This window comes from Scyliorhinus torazame, chromosome 1 (genome assembly GCF_047496885.1).
Source record: "Scyliorhinus torazame isolate Kashiwa2021f chromosome 1, sScyTor2.1, whole genome shotgun sequence".
NCBI classification, from domain to species: Eukaryota; Metazoa; Chordata; class Chondrichthyes; order Carcharhiniformes; family Scyliorhinidae; genus Scyliorhinus; species Scyliorhinus torazame.
The window spans coordinates 159,420,438-159,440,216 of record NC_092707.1 but is presented as its reverse complement, the minus strand read 5'-3'; the positions used below and the strand labels follow the sequence as shown (position 1 = coordinate 159,440,216).

The 19,779-nt window shown below is 45.7% G+C and overlaps 1 protein-coding gene across 6 annotated transcripts in view; it reads left to right on the top strand.

Moving 5' to 3' along the window:
• Window positions 1-19,779, top strand: part of LOC140415638 (phosphatase and actin regulator 4-like) — a 372,692-nt gene that overhangs the window by 234,228 nt on the left and 118,685 nt on the right. Inside the window, exon 1 of one of the 6 annotated variants that reach the window (XM_072501072.1) lies at window positions 12,304-12,438. The exons of the other annotated variants lie outside the window; for them this stretch is intronic. Coding sequence (XP_072357173.1) covers window positions 12,393-12,438 — 46 coding nt within the window. The 5' untranslated portion in view covers window positions 12,304-12,392. Of the gene's footprint in view, window positions 1-12,303; window positions 12,439-19,779 lie in introns of those variants that run through there. 6 annotated transcript variants of the gene reach the window in all.

Here is a 19,779-nt window from a genome sequence, read left to right as displayed (position 1 = left end):
GGGACAAACCTCTTTTTTTTTTTTAAGGATGCAGCAAGAAATTAAATCGTCAGTTGAAGTCCTTAGCAGAAATGTAACATTTTTAAAAAATTTAGAGTACCAATTAATTGTTTTTCCCAATTAAGGGGCAATTTAGTGTGGCCAATCCACCTAACCTTATTTTTGCTTTCAAAGTCCATTCTTTTGAACTAATTAATTTGCTTCCTGTGCATCATTGGGTTGTGGGGTGAGACCCACACAGACATGGGGAGAATGTGCAAACTCCACACAGATAGTGACCTGGGGCCGGTATCGAACCCGGGTGTTCAGCACTGTGAGGCAGCAGTGCTAACCACTGTCACCGTGCCGCCCTTGCAGAAATGTAACATTGAATTACAAAGCAACTGAGATTGTGAGGACCAAACAGGCTAGCTGTCGCATTAAAGGTAAGCAACAATGGGATGTCGTGAAGGTCGACGGGCGAGGGTCACAAAATCGGCTGGTTGATAAAACTGGGTTCTGGAGGAAAAAGTTTGAAAAACACTGTTCTAGAAGATGCAATGGTGCTATTCAAAGAAGACCAAGTATGCAAATCCAATATCGTTCCAACATTACATGAACTCAACATTGGTCCTCAACTGACACCTCAACAGGCATAACTTGCATTTGCCTATAGCACCTTTAAGATGAACTATGATTTTATAGTGTCAAAGTTTATCATAATTTTGAAGACTTCAATTCAACCTTCTCTTTAAAAGAAAAGTGACCTGTCAGTTCTAGTGCAACAACTAACAACAATAATAAGAAGAAGAAACTTAGTTATATAGTAACTTTAATGTATTAAAACATTACAGTGATCACTATCAAACAACACCTGACAGTCAGTCCCATAGGAGGTTTTCGGACACATGGCGAAAAGCTTAAATCAAGAGAGGGAGGTTTTATGGCGCATCATGAAGGAGGACTGAAAGGTAAAAAGCTTTAGAGAAGAAATTCAAGAGCTTTGGGACGCAGTAGTGGAAGGCACAGGATATAATGTCGACATTAAAATTGGGGATAGGCAAGTGGCCAGAATTGGAGGAGAGCAGTTGTCTCAGTGGGTGGTGGTCATGGAGAAATTTGAAAGAATGCAAATTTTACTTCAACAGATTAATCAGTCATTTATTCTTTTGCTGTTTGTTGTATCTTGCTGTGTGCAACTTGGATATCTGCACTTGAAAAATGTTTCCTTGTATATGAAGCACTTGGAATGTCTTAAGGATTTGATAAAGCACCATCTTCAAACTTTCTCTGGTATTTATTTTTAATTTGCTTTCGAGATTAATTCAATTGTAAATATTTTGACTCATGTTTTATACATTTGAGGTTTATTCTTTTAAGCTGCAGTTGTTGAATTGGCCTTGACAGTGTGCCAAGCCCATCAGTGTTCTCCAAATAAACACTGCAGTCAGTATGCTTAACTCCTTAGTGCCCATATCATAACCACAACCTAACTCACCACCCCTGTATTTGTTGATCTGCATTCTGGCAGCCCTCCGAGATCACTGTGCTTCTCCATTTCCTACCTCTTACCAGCCCCATTTTTCATTGCTCCACTGTTGACGGCTGTGCTTTCAACTGTCTCCGCCCTGGACTCTGGAATTACCACCTCAAACGTTTCTACCTCTCTACCTCCCAACCTCCAGGTGCTTTTTAAAATCTATTTCTTTGACCAACGTGTCCTAATATCATATGTGGCTCGGTATCAAATTTTGTTTGTCAGTCCTCCTGTCTTGAGTTATCCTACAATACCAAATTTATGATAAAATGCAAGTAGTTGTTGATTTGTATAGGTCCCTGACTTTTTGATTTTATCCCTTGTGTGAAAACATAGCATTCACCAAGCATGTCTGCTACTGAATTGAGTGGTTGAGATTTTCCCGTGCTGCCATGACCCCCTCCCAGCAGGTCTGGATTTTGGTTTGTATTGCCTTGTGGGTCATTTTTTAAAATTTAAATTCTACTTTATGCGCAGTTCTACTGAACTAGTGGAAATCGTGGAGCTTGTGTGCAGTAAGGCTAGTTTCTGAGATACAGTAGCAATGACGTCATGTAATTGAAAAACAGATACCCACCATTTGCACCATCACTGGTTATCACAATCACTCATATCCAGAAAATGTTACTTAACAGATCACAACCATAGGGGTTGATCACAAAGACATTGATTGGAACACCTTAAAAGTGCCAGCTGGTTCAGGCATACCTTGTTTTTGTGTCCTGCCTCAATGATGTAATTTCTTCCCTAGCTTACTTCTCATCTTCGGGAGTTTGTTTCCCTCCTCGTTTTCCTTTCTCGCTGTGCTATTCTCTCGTCCTGTTGGATATAAGATCAGTCATACAGATCCGTAAAGCCAGATGGCTGCCTCCTGCTACTTGTTTTACCATACACTGCCTACAGTCGAACAATTGCCTCATAAATCAACACTCCTAGAATGCGCCAGTTCGAAACCATAGGGTCCTATAAAAGTAGGTGCCACCATTTAAAGCTTCACTCCTTAGATGTGTATTTTAAAATAAAACCTCAAGATTAGACCTTAGTAGTGCCTTCTTTCTGGCTACCATGGAAACTCTGCTTCAAACACCCTTAATTAAGGGATACAAGCATATTAAAGGACATGGGAATATGAAAGCTTTTAAGCTCACATAGCCTATTCAAAAGGAACAAAGCTTTCAAGTTGCAATGTTGAATAATTGAGATGATCAGAAGTGCCTTTGAAACTGCTTAACATAGGTCACATAACTTATTGAAGTTGTGTTGGTTTTAATTCAGCAAGTGTGAAGCAGAGTGGGATTCAGTACTCCATGCAAGTGACAGAGGGAGGGAATGTCTACTTCTGCTTTGAAGTCATCCCCAGCTAAAGAAGGACTGTGTCTTGGATCTTTTACCTATTCCTCAAGATATTTTGCACGCTTTGTAAGGGATTAGGGGATTGTATCGTGCATTTTTCTAGCTCTGAGATGCTACGTCTGATTCCAATGCTGTGAGTTGCCAGTATAGCTGAGATCCGTTGATTCAGTACAGTCTGTCACATTGCACAAGGCCAATGCCTTTTACTGGGTACCAAACCTTATTATTGGTTGGGGCAGTTAGATAATACTTTATTCAGCAGTGCACGGAACGTATTTCAAATAAAAGGTTCAGTTATGTTACTGGCTGAACTTGCAGTTTTGTGGATTTTAGCAGAAAAACAACTTCCAAATATTGATCACTTAACATGGTAAAACATCCTATGGTGCTTGACAGAAGTGATATCAATAAAGACATTGAGCCGCAGAAGGGCAGATGACCAAAGACGTTTTAATAAGCATCTTAAGAGGGGGGGAGAGGGATGGAGAGGAAATTCCAGAGCTTGAGGCCTAGCCAGCTGAAGACTTGGCTGCCAAGGGTCAAATGATGGAAATCGGGGATGCCCAAGAGACTACAATTGGAGGAGCATAAAAATCTAGGACGTTTGTATAGCTAGAGGGGGAATACAGAGATGGAGAGGGGCAACATCATGGGGAGATTTGAAAACAAGAGTGAGGTCTTAAAATTGAGACATTGTCTGACCAGGAGCTAATCAAAGTCAGCAAGCACAGAGGTGATTGGTGAACAAGATTGGGAGTGGGGTCAGATATGGACAGCAGACTTTTAGCTGAACACAGGTCTTGTGCAGTGAAAGATGGACGGCCTTCAAATAGAGCATTAGAATGGGTGGCGCAGTCGGTTCGCCCTGCTGCCTCATGGTGCAGAGGTCCCAGGTTCGATCCCGACTCTGGGTCGCTGTCCGTGTGGAGTTTGCACATTCTCCCCGTGTTTGTGTGGGTTTCGCCCCCACAACCCAAAGATGTGCAGGTTAGGTGAATTGGCCACGCTAAAAAAAAAAGAAATTTAAAAAAAAGACAGCATTAGAATAATCACATCTAGATGTAGCAAAAGCATAGATGAGGGTTCCAGCAGCAAATGTGGCAGGGTTGGAGTCGAATGATGATAGAGATGAAAGCACGTAGTCTTGATGAAAGAGGGCAGGTGTTGGAAATTTTTCTCAGGATTAGACGTAACACCGAAAGATCTTATCTGGTTAGAATAGAAGCTACAGTGCAGGAGGTGGTCATTCAGCCCATCGGGTCTGCACCGGCCCTTGGAAAAAGCACTCTACCTAAGCCCACCCCTCCACCCTGTCCCCATAACCCAGTAACCCCACCTAACCTATTGGATACTAAGGGGCAATTAAGCAGGGCCAATCCAGCTAACCTGCACATCTTTGGACTGTGGGGGGAAAGCGGATCACCTGGAGGAAACCCATGCATACACGGGGAGAAAGCGCAAACTCCACGCAGTCACCTGAGGTGGGACTTGAACCTCGGTCCCTGGAACTCTGAGGCAGCAATGATAACCACTGTGCCACCCAATGGTTGCTAGGGATGGAAAGAGTTGTTAGGAAATTGAATTTTGTAGCATTTGGTTGGAGAAAGTTTCTGTTCATCCAATCATAGATGTTAGACGAGCAGTATGAAAATCAGATAGTGGGCTGGTCCAAAGAGATGGTGGTGGGATAGAGCTGAGTGTCCTCGGTTTAAATGTGGAACCTGATCAACTTCTGGATGATATTCAAGGGTAGTTGAGAAATAGAATGGAGTCATAGATCCTTGTGGGGTCAGCTGCTCTGGAGGTATCTGTTGGAGTGGAAGAAGAAACCATTGCAGTTGATACTCTAGATAAATGTGAAGGGAACCAAGCTAGGGTTGTTTCACCCAGTGGAATGACTATGAAGCATTGGAGGAGAAGGGTGTGTGGCCAGCTGTGTCAAAGGCTGCAAAGTGGTTGAAAATGGTGGGTTCAGTTCATTACAATGAATATCATTTGCAATCTTGACAAAGAACTGTTCCAGTACTGTGTGTGGTCAAGCATGAACCTGATTGGAGTGATTCAAACATAGAACTGTATTAGGTATAGGCACAAATTTGAAAATGTGTCAGACTTTGGGGAGGACAGGTTGGTTCGAGATAGGGTGGTAGTTTTCAGGCGGAGGGATGATAACAGCACACTTGACAGTACCTCAAGAGAGGAAACAGTTAACAGTATTAACTCACATTGAGCCCAGGAAGGCAAGGTGACTGGTCCGCAGCTTTGTTAGAATAGGAACAAGTGAGCAGGAGGATGGGACTTGAGAGAACGGTGTAGATGAGATTGATCTGTAGAAATACTCAAGCTCAGGAACAGGACAGCTGAAAACACTTGGGGAAGTTTGTCCCAAGGGTCCAAAAGAAGGGAAGGAAGCATTTTGTGCTAAATATATAGTTGAACCTTCTGCACTTATTGTCAGAGGTAAATGTGAAAGATGCAGAAGAAGTTGATTGAAGAAGATGGTTTATAATGAAGAGAAGCCAGGGATTATCTGTGCATTCCCAGATGAAAATTGAACCGTTTTAGTGATGGGGAGCATTAGAGCTAGGAGCAGGAGGAGGTAATTCAGCCTCTTGAGCCTGCTCCGTCATTCAATACGATCATGGCTGATCTCCTCTCCGCCTCAGCTCCACTTTCCTTACCATTCTCCATAACCCTTCAACTCATTATTAATTAAAAATGTCTATCCAAATTTACTCCATATCCTGGCATCCACTGAGTAGTAAATTCCACAGCGTCATGACCCTTTGAGATAATTAATTTCTCCTCCTCGCTTTCTAATCTGCTATCCCTTATCCTAAAACTATGAACTCTCATCCTAGACTGCGCCAAAAGAGGAAGTATCATCTCTGTGTACTTTGTCAATCACAACATTTTATATATCTCAATTAAATCACCTCTCCTACTAAATGCTGAACAGTGTTTGCCTAAACTGCTCAATCTCTCTTCATAAGACAAATCCCTCATCTCTGGAATCAATCTAGTGAACCTCCTCTGAACTGCCTCCTCGAATAAGGGGACCAAAACTGTACACTGCCCCAGGTGCGGTCTCACTAATGCCTTGTACAGTTACAGCAATACTTCTCTACTTTTATACTCTATTCATTTAGCCATAAATGCCAAAATTCCATTTGCCTTCCTTATTACCTACTGTCAGAGGGAATACAGCGGTAGCAAGTTTTCAAGGGAATAAGACCAGGCTGGATGGCCTCTATTTTAAGGCGGGGGTATTTCAGGTAAATCAGATGAGTTAAGGGCGTGGATTGACATGTGGAATTGTGATATAGTAGAAATCACGGAGCCCTGGTCGAGGGAGGGACAGGATTGGCAGCTCAACATCCCGGGATCTAGAATTAGCGTAGTACAGTTTACATGGATTTCAGCAAAACCTTTGATGACAAGGTCCCACATGGGAGACTTATAAAGAAGGCAAATGCACATGGGATACAGGGTAACTTAATACGGTGGATTCAAAAATTGGCTTAGCTGTAAGAGACCGAGGGTGATGACAGACGGCTGCTTTCGTGACTGGAAGCCAGTGGCTTGCCACAGGGATCTGTTCTGGGTCCCCGATTGTTTGTCATTTATATAAATTACATAGCTGACTATGTGGTGAGTAGGATCAGTAAGTTTGCGGATGACACAAAGATTGGCCGGGTGGTTAACAGTGAGGTTGAGTGTCTTGGGTTATAGGGGATATTGACGGGATGGTCAAATGGGCGGAAAGGTGGCTGCTGGAATTTAACCCTGAAAAGTGTGAGGTGATGCACTTTGGAAGGAGTAATTTGTCAAGGAAGGACTCATTGAATGGCCTGACATTGGGAAGTTCCGAGGAACAAAGGGATCTAGACGTGTTTGACCATAGATCTCTGAGGGCAAAAGGGCAGGTTAATAGGGGGGGTGTAAAAGGCATATGGGACACTTGCCTTTATCAATCGAGGCATAGATTTCAAAAGCAGGGAGGTCATATTGGAATTGTATAAAACTTTGGTGAGGCCACAGCTGGAGTAGTGTGCGCAATTCTGATCACATTATACACTTTCCAGGCAACTGAACCCTCCCCCACTGTTTAGTTTAAAACCTATCTACAGCCCTAGTTATGTGATTCGCCAGGGCTCTGGTTCCAGCATGATTCAAGTGTATCTCGTTCCATCGGAACAGCTCCCTCCTTCCCCAGCCAATGTCCATGAATTTGAACCCATTTCTCCTATGCAAATCTTTGACCCACTCAGTTACCGCTTTAATCTTATTGACCTTGTGCCAATCAGCTTGTGGCTCAGGTAGTAATCCAGAGATTATTACCTTTTTGGTTCTGTTTTTTAATTTAGCCCTCAACTGCTCATATTCCTTCAGCAGAACTTTATCCGTGTTCTACCTATATCGTTGGTACCTACATGGATCACGACAACTAGATCTTTCCCTTCCAACTCCAAGTTCCCCTGCAGCCCAGATGAAAGGCACCAGGCAGGCATCACAGCCTTTGGGACTCTCTATCCTCGACACCAAGAACAGTGTTTATGCCTCTAACGGTACTGTTCCCAATTACGACTGCATTTCATCTCTTTCCCCCCCCCCCCCCACCCCACCACACACACACACACTTAAATGGCTCCCTGTACCAGGTGCTATGGTAAGTTTGCTCATCCTCCCTATAGTCCCCTCTCTTGTCCACACAGGGACCAAGCATCTCGATAAAGACGAGGGCTGATGTTCCTGCAACCCTGCCTCTTGGATCCCTCTACCTCCTTAACTCATAGTTACACCCTCCTGTCCCTGATCACTGGCCAAATTCAAGGTACATTGAAACCTACAGAGAAAATTGAAGCAAGAGGAGGCCAATTGGCCCTTCGAGCCTGCTCCTCCATTCATTATGATCATGGCTGATCACTACTCTTGTATGATTCCTTGGTGCAAATTCAAGGTACTTAATCTAAGGGGTGTCTCCTGAAACACTGCATCCAGGTAACTCTCCCCCTTCCTGATGTGTCGCAATGTCTGAAGCTCAGACCCCAGCTCATCAAAGCTGAGCCGGACGGAGTTCCTCGAGCAACCAACAGTTGCTACAGATATGTTCAATTGGAACCACAATGGGAATCCACGAGATCCAGCAGCATGCAGATCCAACACATCGCCTGGCCCTGAATCTCTATTTTATTTAATTTGTTTTTTTAACTTTTTGACTGGTCTTTAGTTTTTAAATCTATAAAATATTTCTCTTATTTAGCTTAAATCTGAAAGCAGCTTAGAATGGGTCATTCAAATTAGCAGTTATCTACCAACCAATGAACTTGTGCTTTTTCTGTTATGGCACTTTGTTTGTCCCACTCTGTTAATGGTGAATTCCCTCCCCTGCAGGTCCCTCGCCCCCTGGGTCTACCTCTCTCCACGCTATTTCTCACTCTGAAGCTGCTCTCCCTTCCCCTGCTGTTTTAACTGGCCGGGTCCGCCCCTCTCCATGCTGCATCTCACTCTGAAGTTGCTCTCCCTTCTCCTGCTGTTTTAACTGACCAGGTCCTCCACTCTCTCGCAGTGTATCTCTCTCTGAAGCTGCTCTCCATCCCCCGCTGTTTTAACTGGCTGGGCCCACCTTGCTCTGCACTGTTTCTCACTCGCGGCATGATCCGTAAGTGCCAAGAGTAGTCCAATCAGATCTAGAGATGTAAGATTAACCCAGTTGTTCATCAGAGTTCAAATCTGCATCTGTAAATCTTACGGGAGGGGAGATGGGGCGTATACTGGACAAACGATTTGCTCGCTGCTGAATACCATGATGAATTTTAGGCCAAAGGCTAGACAGTTAGAAAATTAAACGTATAGTGGTAAAGGATTTGAGGGAAGATTTTTTTCCAAGACAGGCCTAGATGCAAGTGGTTTTGGGAGGAAATATAGGTAGAGAGCAATATACGTAAATGATCAGAGATTGTCTTCTTATTGTGATGGCAGTAAGCCCATGTGAGATAACAAGATTGAGGTGATTGTGGTGCAAGGGCAGGAGATTTTTTATATGGAGGGAGAGTAAATTCAGGAGAGTGCAAGAGTTGAAAGACGGTAAAGTACTAAAGATAGATGGGGAGAAGGCCTTTGATCGAGTGGAGTAGGAATTCTTATGGGAGGTCCTGGGGCGGTTTGGGCAGGGTTTTGTGGACTGGGTCTGTTTGCTGTACCAGGCACCAGTGGTGTATGTGCGGATGAACCGGGTGAGCTCGTATTATTTCAGCTTGCACCGGGAGACGAGGCAGGGATGTCCACACTCCCCACTGCTGTTTGCCTTGGCTATAGAGCCACTGGTGATGGTGCTGAGAGCATAGAAAGACTGGCAGGAGATAGAACTGGGAGGGGGGGGGGGGAGCACAGGTTCTCTCTTTACGCAGATGACCTGCTTTTGTATATTTCTGATCCACTGGGAGGGATTATGGGGATCCTAGAAGAATTCGGCCGGTTTTTGGGTATAAATTGAATATGGGTAAAAGCGAGGTTTTCTGGTTCAAACAAGGGGACAGGAGAGGAGATTGGGGGAAATGCCGTTCAAGGTGGTGGGAGGGAGCATTCGGTATTTGGGAATCCAGGTAGCGCGGGAATGGGAGCAGCTGCACAAGCTGAATCTGGCTCGGTTGGTGGAACAGATGAAGGGGAACTTCAGAAGGTGGGATATGCTCCCGTTGTCACTGGCGGGGAGGGTGCAGAAGGTAAAGATGATGGTTCCCTGAGGTTTTTGTTTATATTTCAGTGCCTGCCTATTTTTATCTCCAAGGCTTTCTTTAAGAGGGTGAATGTGGTGATTTCAGGATTTGCGTGGGCAGGTAAAGAAAGTGCTGCTGGAGAGGGGGGGGGCTGGCCCTACCGAACTTCAGAAACTACTATCGGGCGGTGAACATAGCAATGGTCAGGAAGTGGGTAGTGGGGGAGGGGATAGTGTGGGAGCGGGTGGAGGCAGTCCCATGTAGGGGTACAAGTTTAGGGGCACTGTTAATAGCACCTCTGTGGTCTCCACATGCCCAGTAGTAGTGGCTGGCCGGAGGGTGTGGGGACAGTGGCGGAAGCATATGGGGGTGGATGGGCGTCGGTATGGACACCAATTTGTGGCAACCACCTGTTTGCAGTGGGGGGAGGGGCTGCATGGGTGGGATTTGGGGGTGGCAGCGAACTGGAATTGAGCGGTTTGGGGATTTGTTAATTGATGGGGGCTTTCCGTGTTTGGAGGAATTGGAGGAGGAGTTTGAGTTGCCCGGTGGGAATGGCTTCCGCTACTTGCAGGTGAGGGACTTTGTGCGGAGGCAGGTTGCAACCTTTCCACACCTGCCGACCCAGGGGATACAGGACAAAGTTGTGTCGAAAATGGGAGTGGGGGAGGGGAAGGCCTCGGAAATTTATAAAGAGCTCAAGGAATGGGAGGGAGCCCCGATAGAGGAGGTGAAACGAAAATGGGAGCAAGGACTGTGCAGGGAATTAGAGGCGGGGTTGTGGGAGGATGCCCTGAGTAAAGTCAACGCGTCCTCGACGTGTGCCAGGCTTAGTCTCATACAATTCAAGGTGGCCCACAGGGCGCATATGACTGGCCCGAATGAGCAGGTTCTTCGTAGGGGTGGAGGATAGGTGTGGGCGGTGTGCGGGTGGGCCTGCGAATCACATCCATATGTTTTGGGCATGCCCGAGGCGTAGGGAACTTTGGCAGGGATTTGCCGATGGCCTGTCAAAGGTATTGAAGGTACGGATGGTTCAGAGTCCAGAGGTTGCGATTTTTGGTGTGCCGGAAGACTGTGTCCAGGGGGCGAGAGTGGCTGATGTTTTGGCCTTTGCCTCCCTGGTAGTCCGGAGACTGATCTTATTAGCGTGGAGGGACTCGGAACCCCCAAAATCGGGGATGTGGGTTAGTGACATGGCCGGGTTTCTCAGGTTAGAGAAGATCAGATTCACCCTCAGGGGATCGATGAGAGGATTCGCCCGGAGATGGCAGCCGTTTATCAACTTCTTTGGGGAAATTAAAAAATTTAAGCTGTCAGCAAGGGGAGGGGGAGGGGGTGCGTGAAGAGGGCGACATGGGGGGGTTGGATGAGGTGGGAAAGGGGAAATCGGAAATTGTGAATGTGAGCCATGTTTGGTTGGGAGGGTGTTATTTACTTTATTGTTTTTCCTCTTGAAAATTGTTAAAATTATATATGCCTTAATAAAAATACTTTTTTTTAAAAAAGCACTAAAGATAAATCTTTCAATGCAGAGGTTGAGCGAGAAAAGCAGAGAAGATATCTCTGTGAGAAATTTGGAGTTCTATTTAGGTCTATAGTACAGAAAAAGGATTTTAAATGAGTGGTGTGAAGACCCAAGCGAGATGCTCAAAGGTGAAGTTGCCAGACTACGGTGTAATTTAGAGAAAAGGGCTACACCACTGCGACAGTTTGAGTAGGGCAACTGGTGGAAAATATAGCCGGTCAAGAAAGTTTAATTAAAGACAAAAGAGTCATCAACTCCCAGCCATGCCTTCAACAAGGCATTAATGTCAATTTGACCATTTATGACCTTATTATGGATGATTACGGCTTTATTTATAAGCCATATAGAGAGGGGCAATGATAGCTGAGTCACTGGGTCGGACATGGGATCAATGAGAAGGAGGTTTGCCAGATTATCGTCAGGGGGAGAATGGAACGGGCAATTTGACTTGCTGCACGTTCGGCAATGGCGAGTGCTCTGGGGTGCCAATTGAGGCAGTCATGGAGGCTACAGGATTATATGTGGGAGTCAAGCCTGGGGCAAGTAAGAAAAAAGTTAATAGAAACAGAAAATGCTTGAAAAACGTAGCCGGTCTGGCAGCATCTGTGGAGGGAGAAAGAGTAACTGTTTCGAGTCCGTATGATGACTCTTTGGATCGCAATGCCAAATTGGATTCAATGGTAATTCTGTTTTCTCTCCGCAGTTGGCTGCCAGATCTGCTGTGTTTTTCCAGTGTGTTTAGTGTTTTTATTTCAGATTTTCATCATCAACGGTATTTTGCTTTTTAAGAGAGAAGTTGCATTGGTTGACCCTCTGTATAACCATCTGACCTATCGTCAGTACAGCAAATGAAATGCTTTTGTTCCTGGTTACAGTTCACGTCGGCCCGCAGCCAAGGATTTGGTGCCTGTACTTCTGGTACATTGTTCTGTTCTGGCCACACCCATGTTGTTGTTCATACGAATCTCATTGTCTTAAAGAGTCCAATTTTCTTAAAAAAGAACAAACTTCAAAGCAGCTTTAAAAATGCAGTTATTTTGATGTTTACTGCAATATTGCTTTAAATTGTAAAACACTTGGTCTCCTCCTTCCCCTCCTCTAAAGCTCTGGCTTTGTGATTAATTAGTGAGAGATACCTCCTCCTCCTCTCTACGTAATTCACCACTCAGTCAAGCCTACGCCCACCAGTTTGCCTTAGCCTTGAACGGCAGCTGACTTGAAACACAAGAGCCAAAGGCACCCTTCTGACCAGTGGAATACTGCCTCAGTTGTTTACATGTTTTGTACGTCGTGTGTTACGAATCTTGTATCTCAGAATGAAAGTAAGGTTATTTTAATTTCAGTTTCTGTTGCGCGCCTGCTACTTTGGGATCATCTTTGCCTGCCTCATTTCAGTCCCCACGGGCAGCACCCAATCTTGATTTTTAAAATGTGCCATTTATATTAGCCTCTCTTTTTGCTTGAGCTTGACATGCTTTACAGCGGATTCTGGGGCCAGTTTCAAAACCCTTTTGGGGAACTTGTGCAGTATTTGTGGGGTTTCTGGTTGAGTTTGGGCCACATTAAATGTGTGATGACTCCTTTTAGCTCCTCGTTGGATTTGAAATGATGGCGTAAGTTTGATTGTTATGTAGGAGTTTCCTCTCTAATGGGTGAAATTGTGTTAATGAAAATATTTTTAGTGTGTAAACCTTTGTGGTTATATTAATTATAGCATGAGATAAATGCACCATGGATTCATAATGCAGTAGCTATGTTCCTCCCTCATTGCTAATTAACAGAATTCCACATGGGGCTATAGGGAGTACTGCCGTATGTAACTTTGTCAGCAGAAATATTTTGTATCGGTCTCGTGATGAGCTACAAAATCCCTCATGGCCTCACCCTTCCTTATCTCTCTAACCTCCTCCAGCTATCAAAGAACTGTTCTGCTCCAGTTCAAGCCTCCTGTGCATCCCTGGTTTTCTATGCTCCACCATTGTTAAACCTGACGGTGCAGCCACCTGAGGTTTAAACTCTGGGATTCACTACCTAAACCTCTCCGCCTCTAAACATTTCTTTCCTCCTTCGAGATATTCGTAAACCTTTGATAGGTATTTATAGTATTGATTACTTTGACCAAGCGTTTGATCAACTGCCGTAATAAACTTTGTGGCTCAGTGTCAAATTTTGTTTGATGACCCTGTAAAGTGCCTTGGAATGTTTTGCTACATTAAAGATGCTATTTGAGTGCAAGTTGTAATGGGTTGCTTTTTAAAGAGTGTTTCAGAATGAAAACAGCATCAGGCAGGAGTGCTCGGCTAAGGCAGCTCAATTTCAGTAGCACGATCAGCATTCTCAACGCCTTCTTTAAGATGTTAAATGATGTCTGTGCTATTTTTATCATTTTTTAAATCCCTCCTCCCCCTCTCTGGTTAGTCTGTGTTGCGCACATAATGGGTGGGTGGATGGATCAATATGCTTTGAAGCCTCTATTAGGGATGACTCTGCCTCTTATCTCTTTTGCAACCTTTCTTGGTCGGGGTGAGACTCAATGGCTTGTGAATCGTTGGAATTTTCTATCCCAGAGATTTGTGGATGCTCCATCTATGAATAAGACTGGGATATATAGGTTTATGGTCTCTGAGAATCAAGAACTTTTAGGAGGGATTGGAAAATGGAGTTGAAACACATGATCACATTGAATGATGGAGACTTGACAGATCATATGGTCTTCTCTTGATCCTATTTCTTATGCTCAAATCCAGATGAGCCCCTCCATCGCTTTAAACTAGTTTCACTTCGGAATTTTGGATGGGAGTTGGTCCTTTTTGCGACATGTCAGTACAGTGAGCTAGTGTCCAAACGTGTCTCAGGAGGAAAAGATTGTTTTTGTTCCAGTCCTTCTATTTTTTCCTTCAACTGCTGAGGCTGTTGCTCTTATTGAGAGATATTCCATGGGAAGTGTCTGCCATTCATTCTCATCCAACTGATCAGGTTGGAGACAGTGTCAGAGAGTCGTACAGCATAGAAAAGGCCCTTCGACCCATTGAGTCTGCACTGACAATAACTACCCCTAATCTTGTGCTAATCCCACTTACCAGCACTTGTCCCATATCCTTGAATGTGATGGTGTTTCAAGTGCTCATCCAAGTGCGTTTTAAAGATTGTGAGGTTTCCAGCCTCCACTACCTTCCCAATCAGTGAATTCCAGATTCTCACCACCCTCTGAGTGACATTTCTGTTTCTCAAATCCCCATATCTTCTGTCCCTCAGCCTAAAACTATGCTCCCTTGTGATTGACCCCTCAACCACAAAGAACAGCTGCTTCCTATTTACCCTGTCCAAACCCCTCAATATTATACGCCTCAATCATATCCCATCCTCAACCTTCTCTTCTCTGAAGAACACAATCCAAGTCTATCCAGTCTCTCCTTGTAGCTCAGGTGCTCCATCCCAAGCAACATCCTGGTGAATCTCCTCTCTACTCCCTCCAGTGCAATCATCTCCTTCCTTTAGTGAGGTGACCAGAACTGCACACAGTACTCCGGCTGAGACCTAACCAACGTCCTGTACAGCTGCATCATAACCTCCTTGCTCTTATATTCTATGCCACAATTGAGTTCTTGTCTTTAGAATGCTTAATAGAGGAAGGCCGAGGCTAATTCTGCTCTTGTCCCAAACACACTCAAGCTTCCAAACGAGCAATCTAGCTCCTATCGGGCCTGGATATTTTTTTGTTGGAGGGGAGCGGGGTTACTGTCGAGGCCTTTATGGTTCTGTCCCACTAGTCAGACCAGTTTAATAATCAAATGAGCTATTGTACTTATTACATAGAATCTCATACAATTTACAGCACAGAAATGGACCATTTGACTCACACTATGTTAGTATCTCTACTCCTCCCATCCTTCCTGATCTTATGCTCTATTTCTTTCTTACTCCTATGCTTATCTAGCCTTCCCTTTAACATTTCTATATCGTCGGCCTTAATTACTCCCTATGGTAGTGAATTCCACATTCTCACCACTCTCTGGGTAAAGAGGTTTCTTCTGAATTCCCTAATGTATTTCTTGGTTACTATCTTGTATTGATTACCTCAACTTTGTTTTGAGGATGGAGATCCAGCCTCTTGATTCTTTCCTGATGGGTATAGGCATGTGGTTCTGGTATCATCCTTGTAAATCTTCTCTGCTCTTTATAAGTTCCCCTATTGTTTTTTCTAATTAAGGTGACCAGAACTGTATATGATACTCCCAAGTTTGGTCTAACCAGGTCTGATATAAGTTTAAATTGCTTTGGGACCAGTGGTAATACCCAAACAATTAGCATTTTTGTTGCTCTTCCACATGTATATAAATATATTTCAAGTCAACCAAAGAACTTGCATTGCCCTAATATTGTTCACCTAATGTTTTGTGCTTTACTGATGAAAATTATGCTCCCTTTTACATTCCACACACTCAAGTAGTTTTGTGAACCATTAAGGAAATTGTAATTTATTCTGCATCAATCATGCTTGCCATTGCAATAGCTGGTCCACTGACTGTAAGCAAGAGGTTAAGTGTCAGTCATGGACCAACAACATCAACTTTATAAGCTGCCTTCAAAATTCCACAATATGTACTTTTCCATATTCCTGTGCAGGCAGAAAAAAAGTTTTGATACCTTGAGGAATAGGTAGATTATTACAGAAGTGCAGTCTTTACCAGTGACACCATCTCATTGGGTTTATGGGCCCAATACCTTTGCAATTATGGAGTTCAAATCTTGTAAGTTTAGCTCATTTGGTATCACTCTTGCCTCTAAAGTAGGTCATGGGTGCAAGCAAAATGAAGGTATGATTCAGGTGCATACTCTTGTGTGACACTGAGGAATACTCCATGTTCTGCAGTGCTGTCTCAAATGAAGCATTAAACCTGTTCAGGTGGTAAGCAGGTGAAGGGCATTAATCAAGTTTTTTCTTGAACACATGTAGAGACACTTATTGAAACTGGTAACATTGAGTTTGAAGATGTATTGCTGTAATGTTTCACCTTATAATAGTAAATGTAAGATTGAGTAAAGAATGGCTCCAGCAACATCCTTCATCAACTAGCTTTCTGAAATAGAACAGACACCACCAAAATAAGTCAATTATCAGTTGAACTGCTGCTGTTTAGCTTGCTGTATGCAAATTCACTTTTGTCTTTGCTAATGTACAGTGATTGCACTTCAAAAGTACTTCATTAGTTGTGAAGGGGCCTTGGCATTCCTGAGAACGTACTAAGTTCTGCAAGTTTTAACTGTAAGTTCTTTCTAATGTCCTGTAGCTGTTTAAACAAAGCGCGCAACAACCAGGCTTGGTTTATCGCTTTTTCAACCTGTTGGGACAGCCTTCTTGACAACGTCAGCACTTACTTGCACTATTCTAGCTGGCTTTCACAGTGTTCTACCGGAGGGGGGGGGGATGCAGGTAATGGGGCATATTGGAGCTGGCAACACCATTGAAGTGAGAAATTTAAGATTTTGAAGGGAGGAATAGAACCAGTAGCAGAGAATCGTGGAAGAGAATTCCAGAGAATTCCAATGTCAATACTAGAAAATTGGCTTCTGACCAAGTCAAGGAATCAGGAGACAATACCAGTGACAACTTGTGTTTCTGTGCCAGCAGCAACGTAGAGTTGGAACAGCAAAGTCTTGAGATTGGGGCCGAGAAGATCATACCAAAAACGTTGGGCTGGAGGATAGAAGGATTTGTAAACACAAAGTAGGACCTTTTTGTTGATGTTGATGGGTGATACGAACATACATATGATCATACGAATTAGAAGCAGGAGTAGGCCAGTTGGCCCTCGGGCCTGCTCTGCCATTCAATAAGATCATGGATCTTAGCCATGCATTCCTGCCTACGCTCGATAACCTTCCACCTCTTTGTTTTTTTTTGTTTTTTAAAAATATTTTTATTGAAGTATTTGTAAAATTTTATAACAAAAACAGAAAAAGAACAATAGGCGTTAAACATTAACATAGTGCAAAAATAGATATTTCCCCGAACAGCTCTCTTCACAGACCACCGAAAATACCAAAAAACAAACAAACACAACACTTACCTCCACCCCTCCACCTCTTTGTTAATCAAGAATCTATCTTGCTCTACCGTAAAAAGGAGGAGAGCAGAGCAAAGTTAAAAGAGGCAGATATTTAGAGAGGCCACTCTGGAGCTTGGGGCCTAGACAGCTGATGGCAATACCGCCCCAACCACCTGATTCTGGTTGGAGAGCTACTAAATGAGCCATGGCCAACACCTTTCCAGAGGCTGACTATATTTGATATCTGTTGGCGAATGGGAAGAATCAGGGTGAATTTGCAATGTACTGGATAAAAGGTAACATCCTAGTTTGAGCAGACAGGGCAGAGGAATATCACCATTACGTGACTAGTATTGTGCTATCATTGTACCCCAAACACTCTTCCTGCTTCTGCTATTTCCCATTGTCGTTCAGGACAGACTCCGTCATTATGACTGCAATACAATTCAGAAATGTTCTGGTAAATGCTTTGCCTGTTCCTGTAACAGTCCTAGCTCCAAGTGATGGATAGCAAGGGTGTAATCTGATGACAAACTACTGTTGTAGTCTCACTAATGCGATTTGCAAATAGCATGTCTGTGACTCAACCTGGAAACACTCCAGCTGATATCTATTGATTTAATACTGGTTCATGCTCTTGAGTCCTAATGCACGGATCTCAAAACCAATCATGACAGCAGAGATGTGCTTGCTTGATCTCCTGAATGGGACCAAGTGCATTTGAGTGTGAGCTGCAATACATGATAAAAAAACCAATTAATTTGTAGTTTGAAATTTATCACTCCAATTATGAAAGGCTGTCTTTCTCCTTCCCCCATTCTTCATCTCTCATTTCCCAAAAATCTGTCCTACCAGCGGCCGTATGAGCCGCATCCTGTCAATTATTCTGGTCAATGAGCAGGTTCCAGCTTATTACTGTGGATGGACCATGTGCAAGGGACCATCACATTTTCTAATTGCAGGACAACTTAGAAAATGATCCCAACTTAAAAGCACCTTGCAATTTGGATTACTACAAATTGTTCTCCCAAGTTGAATTCCTCATTTAATTCCTTGGACGTATTATTGAACTCATCAAGATGTGTGCAATGTTAGTGTTGGAAATGGAGCAGCTTGGTTTCAGGCACCCAGTGTCAGCAGTTTGCTTCCTCCCCAATTATGTCTAGTATTGTTCATCACAAAGTAAAACCCCCCAACACTGCACTGACAACATAACTCAGGAACAATCTCACCGCTGTGACTTTTATTTTCTCCTTACTACACCGGCCATTGCTGTATTTGATTTCAAGTCAACCCAAAGAACTACATTGGAATGGAAAGTTTTGTTCTGGCCTGGACTTTAATTCTGGTGAGAGAAATCTGAGATGTTTGGATTGTCTCCATTACCTGTTTCTGTGGAACAGGATCTGTTACCACTTACCCATCTCTCTCCTCCCACTGACGACCCATCTCTTTACTCCCCCTGATGACTTATCTCTCTTGCCCCTGGTGACCCCCTCTCTCCTACCCCTGGCGGCCCTCTCTCTCCTCCCCTGGCGGCCCCCTCTCCTCCCCCTGGCGGCCCCCTCTCCTCCCCCTGGCGGCCCCCTCTCTCCCCCCCCCTGGCGGCCCCCTCTCTCCTCCCCCTGGCGGCCCCCTCTCTCCTCCCCCTGGCGGCCCCCTCTCTCCTCCCCCAGGCGGCCCCCTCTCTCCTCCCCCTGGCGGCCCCCTCTCTCCTCCCCCTGGCGGCCCCCTCTCTCCTCCCCCTGGCGGCCCCCTCTCTCCTCCCCCTGGCGGCCCCCTCTCTCCTCCCCCTGGCGGCCCCCTCTCTCCTCCCCCTGGCGGCCCCCTCTCTCCTCCCCCTGGCGGCCCCCTCTCTCCTCCCCCTGGCGGCCCCCTCTCTCCTCCCCCTGGCGGCCCCCTCTCTCCTCCCCCTGGCGGCCCCCTCTCTCCTCCCCCTGGCGGCCCCCTCTCTCCTCCCCCTGGCGGCCCCCTCTCTCCTCCCCCTGGCGGCCCCCTCTCTCCTCCCCCTGGCGGCCCCCTCTCTCCTCCCCCTGGCGGCCCCCTCTCTCCTCTCCCTGGCGGCCCCCTCTCTCCTCCCCCTGGCGGCCCCCTCTCTCCTCCCCCTGGCGGCCCCCTCTCTCCTCCCCCTGGCGGCCCCCTCTCTCCTCCCCCTGGCGGCCCCCTCTCTCCTCCCCCTGGCGGCCCCCTCTCTCCTCCCCCTGGCGGCCCCCTCTCTCCTCCCCCTGGCGGCCCCCTCTCTCCTCCCCCTGGCGGCCCCCTCTCTCCTCCCCCTGGCGGCCCCCTCTCTCCTCCCCCTGGCGGCCCCCTCTCTCCTCCCCCTGGCGGCCCCCTCTCTCCTCCCCCTGGCGGCCCCCTCTCTCCTCCCCCTGGCGGCCCCCTCTCTCCTCCCCCTGGCGGCCCCCTCTCTCCTCCCCCTGGCGGCCCCCTCTCTCCTCCCCCTGGCGGCCCCCTCTCTCCTCCCCCTGGCGGCCCCCTCTCTCCTCCCCCTGGCGGCCCCCTCTCTCCTCCCCCTGGCGGCCCCCTCTCTCCTCCCCCTGGCGGCCCCCTCTCTCCTCCCCCTGGCGGCCCCCTCTCTCCTCCCCCTGGCGGCCCCCTCTCTCCTCCCCCTGG